This window comes from Marmota marmota, unplaced genomic scaffold, assembly GCF_001458135.2.
Source record: "Marmota marmota marmota unplaced genomic scaffold, marMar, whole genome shotgun sequence".
Lineage (NCBI taxonomy): Eukaryota > Metazoa > Chordata > Mammalia > Rodentia > Sciuridae > Marmota > Marmota marmota.
This window is the reverse complement of record NW_026000242.1, coordinates 15,562,921-15,577,094: the sequence shown is the minus strand read 5'-3', so window position 1 is coordinate 15,577,094 and position 14,174 is coordinate 15,562,921. Positions and strand designations below refer to the sequence as shown.

The following is a 14,174-nucleotide window of genomic DNA, read 5'->3' as shown; positions in this document are numbered from 1 at the left end:
TTTAGAAAAAAACTTGGCAAATATTTAAAATGGTTATTGGTAGCTATCACATCACTACAGAATACAGATATATTTCAAAAAGGAAAGTAATGGATTTATCTTAACATTAATAATGAAAAAATTTGAATGTTAGGTTATAATTATCCAAGAACTTACATGGTTTTTCCTATTTTAGCAGATATATGAATAAATCTTTGTATCTATATAAATAAAAGTATCTGAATAAAGATCATTGCAAGCCCAAATTAGGGTTAAACAAACAGGTACTGAGAGGGTAAAATTTAAGGAATTTCTTGTTCTCAGGGTCCTGTAGGAGTTGGGTGGCATTTACAGGACCCCAAGAGTGAATGCCTCCTTAAATTATGCACTGTAGATATCTTGCTCACCTTAACCCCAGTCCTGATCCCTAGATTATTGCACATAAGAATTTTGCTGTTCAACATAAAAAATTAGTTTCTGAAAAAATTGACTTTAGAAAAAAAACTTTGCAAATATTAATCATTTTTCATCATCTGCTTTTGTTTTTCAGAGTGGGATTGAAAACTCAACCAGAATCAAAATGCCCTGAGTTGCTTGCCAATTACTGTGACATGTTGCTAAGAAAAACGCCATTAAGCAAAAAACTAACTTCTGAAGAGATTGAAGCAAAGCTTAAAGAAGTGGTATATAAATTTTTTCTATTTCTGATAGCTAGTTGCTTTCATTCTTTTATTATCTGCTTAGCATAATTGTAATAAGCCAGGGAGCAAAGAAGTGAAGCTAGAGGACAAGTATAGATAAAAAGGATCACAGAGATGACTAGTGTCCAAAAAAAAAGGGAAGGCTAAAGATAAGTAGAAAAGAAAATTGGGAAAGAACCATTGATTTTCATGTGAAAAAATATTGTTGCATTTTATGTAAAGTCTGAAAAACTGGTATTTCTTAAGACTAAGAGGTTATTTTGTTAGTCTCAAATTTGCTGACTTTTGAATCAGTGACGTATATCAGAACTGATTTTTCAGAGAAATAATTTAGTAGGCTTCTATTTTTATGTGCTTATATAGATTTCAGAATTTTGACATTTAGGGGATATGGAAAGGCCTAAATGAGACAGATGGCTAAGAATATATAAGAATTGAAAGTATCTTTGCTTTCTGTGCAGCTCTTGGTACTTAAATACGTACAAAACAAAGATGTTTTTATGAGGTATCACAAAGCTCACTTGACACGACGTCTCATATTAGACATCTCTGCCGATAGTGAAATTGAAGAAAATATGGTAGAGTGGCTAAGAGTAAGTAAATTTTTTTAAATATTTGGTTTTTAATATCGCACATGGTTCATATCTGTGGTGATATTGGTAATGTTAAAGAAATAGTGATCTTTTAGTAAGAACAGAATATCTTGTAAAATAAAGTGATACCTACTAAAGTACATTTTCTTAATGAAGTTAGTAAAGCACCCTTGTTTCTACTGTTTTATTCCCTTTTGTATACACTCTTGCTAAAAATTACCTTATTAAATAGACCACAGGACAAATAATTTCTTTCTTTGTGATACCTGGGATTAAACCCCAAGCTTTGTGCATGCTGTGCAAGGGCTCTACCATAGAGTTACCTCCCCAGCCTTTTTTTATTTTGAGACAGGGCTTTGAACATGTAATCCTCCTGCTTCAGCTTCCAGAGTAGCTGGGACCACAGGCATATACCACCACACCCAGTAAATTATTTCATTTTTAAGGTATTTTTAATGCTAAATGCTTAATTATAGAGCTGTTTGTAGATAAGTAGCAACATACTAAGTGAAAGAGCATAGATGGAAAAATAATGATTGTTCTGTGACTTTTAAAAATTTTTTGTCAAAACTCTTATTGTTATATAGGAAGATGAAAAATAGCAAAACTAATATGTTTTTAGTACACCAATTTAAAACACAAGAAACTTTTTATATTGAAGTATTTGTTTTCTTTGTAAAAAGCTTATCAGGGCTGGAGTTGTGGCTCAGTGGTAGAACACTTGCCTCGCATATGTGAGGTACTGAGTTCGATCCCCAGCACCACATTAAAAAAAAAAAAAAAACCTAAATAAACAAAATAAAGTTATTTCAAAAATTCATCAAGTGTAATTAGGAAAATATTTTATAATTTAACTCTTGATACTGTATCTAGAATATTTTAAGCACTCTTAAAATATAACAACAAAATGTCAAATAACCCAATTAAAAATGGGCAAAGAATTTGAATAGATTTTTTTTTCTTTTTTCTCAGCACAGGGGATCGAACTCAAGGGCATCTTACCACTGAACTATATCCTCAGGCCCTTTTGCTGGCCTCAAATTTGGCTATTTCCAGCCTTAGCAAACCAAGTATCTGGGATTGTGAATAGACATTGCTTTATAGAAGATAAATAAATGGGCAATAGTGCACACAAACATGCTCAGCATTAGTAATCATTAGTGAAATGCTAATCAAAGTCACTGGATATATCACTTTATCCCTACTATAATAGCTAAAATAAAAAATAGAGGTGATAACAAATGTTGAGAAAGAAGAGAAATTAGAACTCTGGTAAGTTGCTGGTGGGATTTAAAATGGGGCAGCCACTTTGGAAAACTGTTTGATAGTTCCTCAAAAAGTTAAACAGACTTGATGAAGCAATTTCACAGCTAGGTAATTCTACTCAATAGATATGAGGACATATACACATATCCATGTAAATTTTTGTATATGGATGTTCCTTATATTATTATTTAGAAATAATGACAAATGTTAATAAGCTGAGGAAGGAACAAAATGTTGTTTACCCAAACAGTGGAATATGACTTTTCAATAAAAGAATTGAAGTACTGACACATGCTAGAATTTGGATGTACTTAGGAAATATTATAATGCTGAAGTGAAAGAGGCCAGTCACAAACCATATGTCATATGGTTCCATTAAAATGAGATGTGAGGGTAGGCAAATCTACAAAGACAAAAAAAGTACTTTCAGTGGTTTGCAGAAATTGGGGCCAGAAGTAGAAATGAGAAGTGACTCTAAATAAACATGGGGCCTGTTTTTAGAGTAATTAAATGTTCTTAAGATTTGAGGTAATGGTTGCTCAACTCTATAAATATACTAAAATCCGCTACATTTTAAAAGTATGAATCTTATGGGAGGTGATTTATGTGTCTCAATAAAGCTATCATTAAAATGAAGATAGTTTAATAGCAGTTGCTTACTCTCTTCCAGTACAATAAACATCTTTTCTGTGCCTTGAAGAGATGGCATACCCATTTAAGTTTGGATCCATTTCTAGCATGCAACTTACCACTTTTCTCATTTATGTCAACAACTTTGTTTCACTAAGTTTTTATACCTCTGTATATAATGAATGTTCAGCATTGGCGTTATTAACATTACAACTATAGTTCCACAGTCAGTTTTGTTCTACAACTCTATGTTCTTTTTTTTTTTCACTTCCAACATTTTTACTTTTATTTTTTTGGCAGTACTGGGGATTGAAGAAACACTGTACCTCTGAGCTAGAGGTCTTTTTGCTATCTTATTTTGAGACTGTGTTGCCAAAACTAGCCTAGAACTTTCCATCCTCCTCCTCTCACCCTCCCTGGAATTACAGGCATTTGCCACTGCACCCAGCAACATTATTACTTGTTAATTTTCTAATGTATTTTTATCATCTTTGTTGGCCAAGCGCCTTTTGATTACCCATTTATGTAAAATATGTGGTTTTATCACTATAAGGCAAGGATGCCAGCAAAAACAATACACTTTGCTCTCTGTTGGGTGAACTGAATAAACAAGTGACTGATAGATTTTTAATAAAGTATTGTGTTTGTTAGCTGATGTTATGTTTCTGCTAAGTTTTGTTTGTTTGTTTGTATTTTGAGTGCTGGAGATCAAGCCCAGGGCCATGAATATGCTAGGTGAGCTCTCTACCACTAAGCTACACACCCAGGCCTGTGTTTCTGTTATTTTTGTCATAACTTATGGATTGAGGAGTTAGAAGTGAAGTTTTGTACTTTATGCAAGTACATTTATTATATAGTAGCAACTGAGGTTGAGCTGTGTTGTTTAGAACTGATGGTAAAACTATTCTGTAAAATTTGTGCAGACTGAAATTGTGTAAAGCAAGGACTACCCTCACTATCCTATTTTTTTCCTAAGAGTCAAGGGAAAAAAGAAAAATTTTTGTTAAAGTATCTAAGATAGCTTTCTGTTGAATTTTTTATTCTGGTAATATATTAGATTATATACATTTGTCTCTTCTGTCTTTGGTTTTTGTAGGAAGTTGGTATGCCAGCAGATTATGTAAACAAACTTGCTAGAATGTTTCAGGACATAAAAGTATCTGAAGATTTGAACCAAGCTTTTAAGGAAATGCACAAAAATAATAAATTGGCTTTACCAGGTATTTTACTTTATAATTACATATGTGTGTATATGTTTTAAGCTTTATTTATTTATTGTAGTTGTAGATGGACAGAATGCCTTTATTTTATTTATTCTTCTTTATGTGGTGCTAAGGATCGAATCCATTGTCTCACACACACTAGGCAAGCACTCTGCCACTGAGCTATAGCCCCAGCCCTATTTCAAACTTTTAAAAAAGAATATCTGTGTTTGTGGTAATTAAAGTTAAATAGCAGTAATACACCCAGAAATGTTATGATGTTCACATTCCTGGAGACATCTGTCAAAGCAGAATGGTAGATTTGTGAATCCAGTTTTTGAAACAAAAGAATATTTTTAACAAAATCTTTAGAGTCGTGTTTATTTTTTACCAGAATTTAACCTGTATTATTTTAATTTTTATTTTATTTTGTAAATTTTATCTATTCTCAAGATTGTTTTATATTTTCTGATATTCTGCCCTTTAGCTGATTCAGTTAATATAAAAATTCTGAATGCTGGTGCCTGGTCAAGAAGCTCTGAAAAAGTCTTTGTCTCGCTTCCTACTGAACTGGAGGATTTGATACCTGAAGTAGAAGAATTTTACAAAAAAAATCATAGTGGTAGAAAACTACATTGGCATCATCTCATGTCAAATGGAATTGTAAGTTATGATATAGTTTTCTATTTGGGTGAAAGTGGAAGAACTCCAAATAAGAGTTACTTAAACAAAACAGATTTTATGCTTCTCTCACAGATAAAAATTTTCACAGGAATAGTGGATCTGTTCCATGAAATTGTTAGTAACTTAGTCTTCTGATTGCACCATCATGCTTCTAGTATTGCCCTTATCAGCATAACCCAGTATGATCCCCACTTTGTATATCTTCCTACCAACAAAAAAGAAAGGAGAAGGTGTACCTTCATTTAAGGGTGACTTCTAGAAGTTTCCTCCATCATTTCCACTTGTATCACATTGAACAGAACTGAGTCACATGGCCATTATCTGTTATAGGGAAAGCCAGAAGATGAGTCATTAAACTTTGCTTAAAATTACATAGCCTGTAAGAAAGGAATAATGGATATTGGAAGACACCTAACAGTATTTTCACATAAAATCTCATGTAACAGATGTTTTATTAGGTAGATGGTAATCATTATGAAGAGCTTCTTATTGAAATTTATCTTATCTATTATAGATAACATTTAAGAATGAAGTTGGTCAATATGATTTGGAGGTTACCACGTTTCAGCTGGCTGTGTTGTTTGCATGGAACCAAAGACCTAGAGAGAAAATCAGCTTTGAAAATCTAAAACTTGCAACTGAACTCCCTGATGCTGAACTTAGAAGGACTTTATGGGTTGGTTTATTTATTTTGTTTATCAAATTATATTCTGGAAATTTGTGATTATTTTTGTTGTTGGTGGTTTTTTTGTTTTTTGGTGATGGTGCTGATCAAATCCAAGGCCTCCCACATGCCAGGCACACAACACACCCTACCACTGAGCTAACCCTGACCCTGATGAATTTTTTAATTTATAACACTCTCAAAATGACATTTAACCAAGAAAAATACAAAAATGAGGTATTCTGGAAAAAAGAAATTGAAAAGAGGCAAGTTACCAAGACAGAGAAAGGCAAAAAAAAGGAGAAAGATTGAATTGGTATTTTTTGCCTGTGGGAGTCTTCCCAAAAACATACATATATTAATGTTAATTTTTATACCAAGAGTGTGTACAAAGAATTTATGATGACTAAATATCTAAGAGAACACTTTAGATCTTTTCAGAATTTATAAAATTTTCTCTTTAGCTTTTTGCTTTGTAACTACTTTCTGTCCTTACTCCATAAGCAACTTAAAGTTTCAGAGTAATTATTTCCTATGGTGGAAAGAGCTGGTATATAACTGTCAAGTGGTATTTGCTACTGTCCTATGTGACCAATTCTAATTTTTTATTTTCCCATAAAGGGAATATTTATTTCTTCCTTATAACCAACTCTTTTTTCCTGTTTTTCTGCTTCATACATTTAAATTGTAAATGTATGAAGATACCAAATACAAGTTTGGATTGTAAATTTGTGTTTATAATCCTTTCTTATTTATATTGGTTGTGTTGGGGAATTGATCTTAATATCCCATACTGCTTATAAATACTAATTGTTTTCTCCTTTATTTTTCAGTCTTTAGTAGCTTTCCCAAAGCTCAAACGGCAAGTTTTATTGTACGAACCTCAAGTGAATTCACCCAAAGACTTTACAGAAGGTACCCTCTTCTCAGTGAACCAGGAGTTCAGTTTAATGTAAGGTTTATGTTGGTCAATTTAAAATAAAAATGCCTTGTTTGAGTTTTAGTTTGTTATTTTTTTTAAGCAAAATAACTTTTATTTACATGATATTTATAACAATAACTATATATTACCATCAATCTAAATTTAATGTCATTTAGTTTTTTATTAAAACTATTAGGGGGCCAGAGGGCTCAGGAGGATGGGGGCCTCTGGAAAAAAAAATATATTAATGAACTGTAAAGATGTTTACTTCTTTACCATATTTATATGGACACATTTTTGCTGTCTGACATTGTACTATATTCATCTTAAAAGTAAACTTTTTTGTGTGCTCTAAAGCAATTTTATCTAGGCAGAGCATTTTTCCCTGAAGCTCAATTAGGTAAAGTTGAATCACAACCCATGTCTGTTCAATTATCTAATTATTTTTATGGCAGTATAAATTATCAAGCTTGTTATAAGAAATCATTGAGAAGAATAGGGTTTGTTTTAAATAAAGGTATATGTTATTTGTTATTTCTCCTTTAAATAGTTCTAGATTTTAATTTTTAGAATATTTCTAAATCTTTTCTCTCAGATATTGTTGCTGTAATACAGTGTTTGAAAACCCTTTCACTGAGCAGTGTTTTTTACAGAAAAAATGCAAAAGTTCAGAAAAGAGGAAAAATCAACTTGATTGGACGCTTGCAGCTCACTACAGAAAGGATGAGAGAAGAAGAGAATGAAGGAATAGTGCAACTAAGAATATTAAGAACCCAGGTTTGTGATATTATGATAAAACATGTAAATTAAGTCTTGGGGTAGTTTATTTAAATCTTCAAACTAGAGGGGTTAACAGTACACACCTGTAATCTCAACTAGTTGGAGTCTGAGACGAGGATCATAAATTTAAGACCTTGTCTCTAGATAAAAAATTCAAAAGGCTAGGAGTGTAGCTCAGTGGTAAAACATCGCTGGATTCAATCCCCAGTGCCAGGGGACATTTTTATTTATTCAGAATATGATACTTTTGAACATGATAAAGAATACCCATTTTGGAGCTGGGGTTGTGGCTCAGCAGTAGAGCGCTCACCTAGCATGTGCAAGGCACTGGGTTTGATCCTCAGCACCACATAAAAATAAACAAATGAAATAAAGGTATCTAACTACAATTAAAAAAATAAGGATTTCAATTTTTTTAAATAAAAATATTGTATTCAGCTACAACTAAAAAAAGTACCCATTTTAAACTAACATGATAATTTTAACTGAAATATTTTTTAAAGCCAAATTGTTCCACGTTTATTATTTTTTATTTAATATTATTTAAATCTTCTGGTCAGTGTAATAAAATGTCAAGCAAGAGGAAGAATTACTTATAGATCATATAATATGATCTGATTACTTACAGATCATATAATATGACAAAGTAGCACAGAAAAACAATGAATTAAAAGACTCAATTGGCTGGGTGCAGTGGTGCACAACTGACTATAAGGTTGGTTGAATCTGTGGATGTGGAACCTATAGACACAAAGGGCCAAATGTATTTCTTCTTTTTTCTCTTTTCACATTTCCTTTATAACAAATTCTAATCTCCACTAAGATAGATAGGATGCTTATACTGGAAAAGGTAAAAGGAAAAGAATATTTAATAATTTTCAGATAACATTTAATAACAAGCTTAATAATAATTAAAGAAATTGCCAAGAAAAATATTGATGAAGGAAGGGGAGTGAGAATAGGAAAAATAGTAGAATGAATCAGACATAACTTTCCTGTGTTCATATATGTATACACAACCAGTGTAACTCCACATTATGTACAACCTCAAGAATGGGAAGTTATACTACATGTATGTATAATATGTCAAAATACACTCTATTGTTATACATCTAAAAAGAACAAATAAAAACAAAATTAAAAATATTGATGAAATTTACCTATATGAAAAAATACTTATTTTTCCATGAATATAAAAAACATGTACTTGCCACAAAAGAAAATGATGAAAGAGGAAATAGAGTGGCTTCTAGAGCACAAATACATCAGAAGAGATGAAGCCCAACACGTTCATATACATGCCACAATTTTGAATATCATGGACACTATTAACCCAAGTTTTGAAGTGCTTGAGCAGAAAGTTACCAGTTAGAGCTAGAGAAAGGAAAGCTAAAACATTTAATGGAATTAATTCAAATTAAAAGGAATATTTATAACAAATGTAGCTTATTAATTAGGTAAATATAAAGAATAGTACTTACTGATTTTATAACAGTACTATCACACAAAGAAATAACTTTTGAGTACAGGGGAAAATTTGTACATACAGATTTTTATCATAATTGATGTTAAACACAATATCAGTTTATATACATATTGTGTTCGAAGGTAAGATAAATTTTAAAAATGTATTTAAAGAAGTGAAAGGAAATATATTAAAATATGTGATATGGGGCTGGGGTTGTAGCTCAATGATAGCGCACTCATCTGGGATGTGTGAGGCACGGGGTTGGATCCTCAGCACCTCATAAAAATAAATAAATAAAATAAAGTTATTGTGTCCATCTACAACTAAAAAAATATATATTTAAAAAATAGATGTGATGCGTATTTCTTTCAGCCAAGAGATTATGGGTAATTTTGCTTTTATTTTCAAAATCTCTTTAATAAAATTTTATTTTATAAGCAGTGAAAAAAGTGTTTTATTAAGTAAATAAATTTACATGGCTTTTTGATTGTTTGCATATTTTTTGTTTTTTTGGTGCAGGAGCGCTCTATCACAGAGCTACATCCCTAGTCCTTTTTATTTTTTGAGACAGGGTCTCGCTAAGTTGCTTACAGCCTCACTAAGTTGCTGAGGCTGGCCTGGAACTTGTGATCCTCCTGCCTTGATCTCCCAAGTTACTGGGATTACAGGCATGTTTCACAGTGCCTGGCTAATTTACTTTTTTTTTTTTTTTTTTTAACATTTATTTTTTAGTTGTAGGTTGACACAATACCTTTTGTTTTATGTTTTATATGTGGTGTTAAGGATTGAACCTAGTGCCTCACACGTGCTTGGCAAGTGCTGTACCTCTGAGCCACAACCCCAGCCCCTAATTTACTTTTTGTAAATAAATATTGGTCTTAAAATTAATCCCTTATGGACTGGGTTTGTGGTTCAGTGGTATGGCACTTGCCTAGCATATATGAGGCAAGGGTTCAATTCTCAGCACCACATATAAATAAATGAATAAAATAAAGGTCTATCAACAACTAATACCCACACACACATATATAAATTTTTCAAAGAAGATTAATCCCTTAATAGTTGCTGTGCATTCTGATAGATGTTGGATAGAGGATGAAATATATATAAAAAATCATTTTTCATTTTGCTTTACTTAATATATTAACTTTTTTTTTCTTTTTTCTTTTAGGAAGCTATCATACAAATAATGAAAATGAGAAAGAAAATTAGTAATGCCCAACTTCAGACTGAATTAGTAGAAATTTTGAAAAACATGTTCTTGCCACAAAAGAAAATGATAAAAGAGCAAATAGAATGGCTTATAGAGCACAAATACATCAGAAGAGATGAATCCGATATCAACACTTTCATTTATATGGCATAATTTTGAATATCATGGACATTATTAAGAACCCAGATTTTGGAGTGCTTGGGCAGAAAGTTACAAGTTTGAGCTGGAGAAAGGTTTATTTGGACTTTGATTACATAAATATGAAAATCTCTGCCTTACCTTATAAAGTGACTCTATTTTGCCACTCACATTAGTTAGCATGATGGCATTCCCTTCATGTTGCGCACTCTGTAACAGCATGCTGTTTTGTGGAGAAACTTGCATTCATGAAGAGCCCATTATGAACTTTTAAAAGTAAATTTGATTTTTACCCACCAGAAGAAATATAGTTGGGAAGGGAGAGGGCGGGGTTCTTGTTGCTTTTTTCCTCTCTTAAAAAAATGTACTTGCACAAGGAAGGATATTCAGATATTCATGCACTGAAAAATGCTGTTATCTTTTGTTTTTAAAAAAAATGCAATTAAAACTAGAAGTAGCACTCTTGGCCTCTTTTGATGAGAGTGAGCTGGTCAATACAACATTGGGAGAGGGCAGATGTAGGTGAGAAGATAAGTATTTCATAGTTTTAGATTATTAGTTCAAACACTGCTTCGGTATGATAACTGGATTTTAATGGTGACCTAAAAAAAGATATTAAATATTTCCAACTTACAAATGTTGGTGTTCTTTAAGCAGGAGACTGCTGTTTTAGTTGTTTGTTAAATGATAAGGAATTTTGAAAAATCTTATATGGCTGGAGAGTTTGTTTTGAAAAAAATGAAGCTTATATTGTTGCTTCAGTTGTACAAAAGAAATTTATGGAGAGAGGTAGGTCATTATGACTACAGGGTCAGTACAGCAAAACAAACATTAAGTGTGTCTGTCACTAACACACTTAATATTTATATACCTAGTATTTATTATGCCATATCTAAATTTATTGAACACAATGCAGAAATCTCCTGCTGTGATATAATACAGTTATGGAACGGATCTCTCAATCTGTAGCATAGAACTATTTTGGTATCTTAAAGTCTCATGATTAGGGATTTTTACAGCCTCAGGTTTCTGGAAAGAAAGACTTCTCTTTTAAAAAGTAATATCAGTCATCTAGGAGGAGAAGAAAAAACATAAGACCTGAAAAGCATAAGCAAAGTTATTCCAGTCTTAATATGAGCAGTATACTTGCCAAATATGTACATATATATTTATATATTTTAAAAATAAACATTTTTAAAATGTTCAGAAGGCAACACTTACCTTTTTACTTTCAGTCAATCCAAAGCAGCAACTTATTAGTTGCTGGCAACTGAATACCCAGAGCAGTGCAAATTTTAGGACTTGAGGACTTGAACAACTGAGAAGAACAAAACTATTTCCATTGGGGAAAAAATGGCTCAACATGGATTTTTATTCATTGTGGTGCACGTTTCGAATTTTCTTACAAATTATTTTATATCTTTTTGATGTTCAGTAATATTTAAAAGTATGGTTTTGAAAATGGTAGGAAATGGAGTGCTGAAAGGCATCCAGTATTATATTATAGCAGAGAGCTTTTAAGAGCATTTCATGGAATCTTCCCTATCCAAGAAGCTTTATGAGCTCCCCAATGCAAAGAAGGAAAGTCAATTTAAAACATTTATGGTTTGCTGATTATAATCAAATGCCTGTTCTGAAACTCATTAGGAAATTTGAATTTTGTTTAGAATTTAAAATATACTTCAGCTCTAAGATAGCATATGTCAATCATTAGACCAAGATATTGTGAAGAATTAAATTTAAAATTAGTGTTCATTGTTTTCTCTAATTAAATTTGAAATTTAGAAGAAATAATTTTTTAATAACTGTGACCCTTAGGTTTAACAAATATTTTGGTATTGCAGATTTGCTTGTCCCAATAGAAGAATAACAAAAGAAGAAACTAAGGGAGAAAAATTTTAGGCCTTTTTTTTATATTTAAATTTTATTGTTTTAAACCATAATTGTTCTCAGAATTTCTTTGGAATTTCTAACATTTTTGATCATTTAATTTAAGAATGAGAGCCATAATGTTTTGATTTCTAAAGGCAAATTTAATGCAAAGTGGGTAAGATTAAATCCATAGCAAAGTTTTCTATTAAATTTTTTAATAGATTTTTTAAAGCTAATTATGTCCTGATTGTATTTTGGGGATTAAACAGCAACAAATACTGTACACTTAAGTTTTCATCTTTTTTTTTTTTTTTTTGGTTATATATACAAAAATTTAACTACTTTTTGGTGTTTATGAAAACCATTTAGTTGACATGGTGCCTATACCATTGTTGAATTTTCTTTAAATATGTTTTGACAATAGATTTGCTAATTTTAAAAAATAGAATCTGAAGAGAAAATTTTATCAGCAATTTGTTAAAGTATACTAATTGTAACTGTGTACCTTTATCAGGTTCTTTTCTCCAATGAACACTTAGTGCTATCTGAGCAGAAATGAAACCTAACATAGTTAAGGAAAAAGAAAACCCAGTCACCAACTTCACCACCAAAATATAATTAAGTTGTTTTATGAGTAGCATGGCAAGAGGGCACCTCAGGTTAAGTTTTGACCACTCATCTTCTGATTTTAAAGATAGAGCCGTCTGAAAATGTTAACCTTTGTTGCCACCTCATTGCCAGAGTAAGATATGAAACAATTTACGAAGTAAAAATATACGACAATTTTGTTGCTTACAATGATATAATAAATATTAGAACATTACTGTTCCAATGATTTGATGAGGATCTTGAAATAAATTCTGAAGTCTTCCAATTTTTACATTTATTGGAGGGGTCCCCAAGTTCTTTCAACCTGTTTATTTAAGTCCCTTGATCTTATTTTGTGCATAAATGTTAAAGTTTCCTAAAATGAAATGTTAGCTCTCTTCTTACTTTTTATTAAATTTAATACAAAACATGACCTTAGTTGTTAAGAAAGGATTTTGCATTATTTGCAGTACGATGTCATTAGTCCTGCTCAAAGGGCAAATTTTTAAAATTCAGTTTGGGTAAAAGATTTGCTAGTTTTAAAGAAAGATTTGCTATCATAAACTCAAGCTGTTTTTTCTATTTTCATGTGAATGACTGGGATGCTGTCTTATAAATTCTTCCAAGGTCATGTTTGTGAGATAAAAACATTACATGAGAGCTTTCTTGTCATCTACACTAATGTCTTTTGGAGTGTTGAACAAATTTTGAGTTTCTAAGGTGTAATCTATCCTCATATGGTCTATACGATTTTGAATGTGTGCCACTACATACTGAGATGATAATGCTGTACAATTTTAAATGGTAGCAGTTTCTGTATGCAGTAGGCTGAAATATTTTGATGAACTGCTTAATTTTTGGATTTTATTTTTTAAGTTGTATAATTTATTTTCTTGCAAAATAAAAATGTAATATAAAAGCTTTCACTTATCCCCCAAATTTTGATTTTTCTACTATAAAATAGTTTCTAAGAGTTTAATTAAAATTTTTGGATGGGTGTAGTGGTGCCCTTGTAGTCCTAGCTACTTGGGAGGCTGAAGCAGGAGAATCACATGAATTCAGGAATTTCAGGCCAGCATGTGCAACATAATAAGACCTTGTCTCAAAGAAAAAAAATATATAGCAGGTATATTTACATATTTGCACAAACTAAATTTCAAATAAGTTTAAAAGATCTCTTTAAATTGAGAATTCATTTATTTCTACTGTAGTAGTTGTGAAATATAAATATTTACAGGCAGTTGGGCTGGACAAACACAGTTGACTTCATAATGACCCTAAACTCAGCTTTGGACTTTCAGTGAGTGAGATCTAGGGGAGTTGAAGGAGATGAGTTCACTTGGAAATGAAGCTAGAGAAAAGTTTGGTCTCGGTGTAATATTAACCTAAACAAAGAGACATTTATCATTAAGCTTAAACTTTCAGGAGACCCTTCTCACATGGGTGCTTCTCAACTCCCTGATTGGGGCTCAAG

The 14,174-nt window shown here is 31.6% G+C and overlaps 1 protein-coding gene across 1 annotated transcript in view; it reads left to right on the top strand.

Moving 5' to 3' along the window:
* Window positions 1-13,626, top strand: part of Cul5 (cullin 5) — an 83,824-nt gene extending 70,198 nt beyond the window's left edge. The window contains exons 12-19 of the mRNA XM_048795616.1: window positions 530-662; window positions 1,142-1,273; window positions 4,266-4,389; window positions 4,859-5,034; window positions 5,570-5,731; window positions 6,553-6,671; window positions 7,295-7,418; window positions 10,061-13,626. Of these exons, the coding sequence (XP_048651573.1) occupies window positions 530-662; window positions 1,142-1,273; window positions 4,266-4,389; window positions 4,859-5,034; window positions 5,570-5,731; window positions 6,553-6,671; window positions 7,295-7,418; window positions 10,061-10,255 (1,165 nt within the window). The 3' untranslated portion in view covers window positions 10,256-13,626. The remainder of the gene's footprint in view (window positions 1-529; window positions 663-1,141; window positions 1,274-4,265; window positions 4,390-4,858; window positions 5,035-5,569; window positions 5,732-6,552; window positions 6,672-7,294; window positions 7,419-10,060) is intronic.
* The last annotated feature ends 548 nt before the right edge of the window (window positions 13,627-14,174 follow it).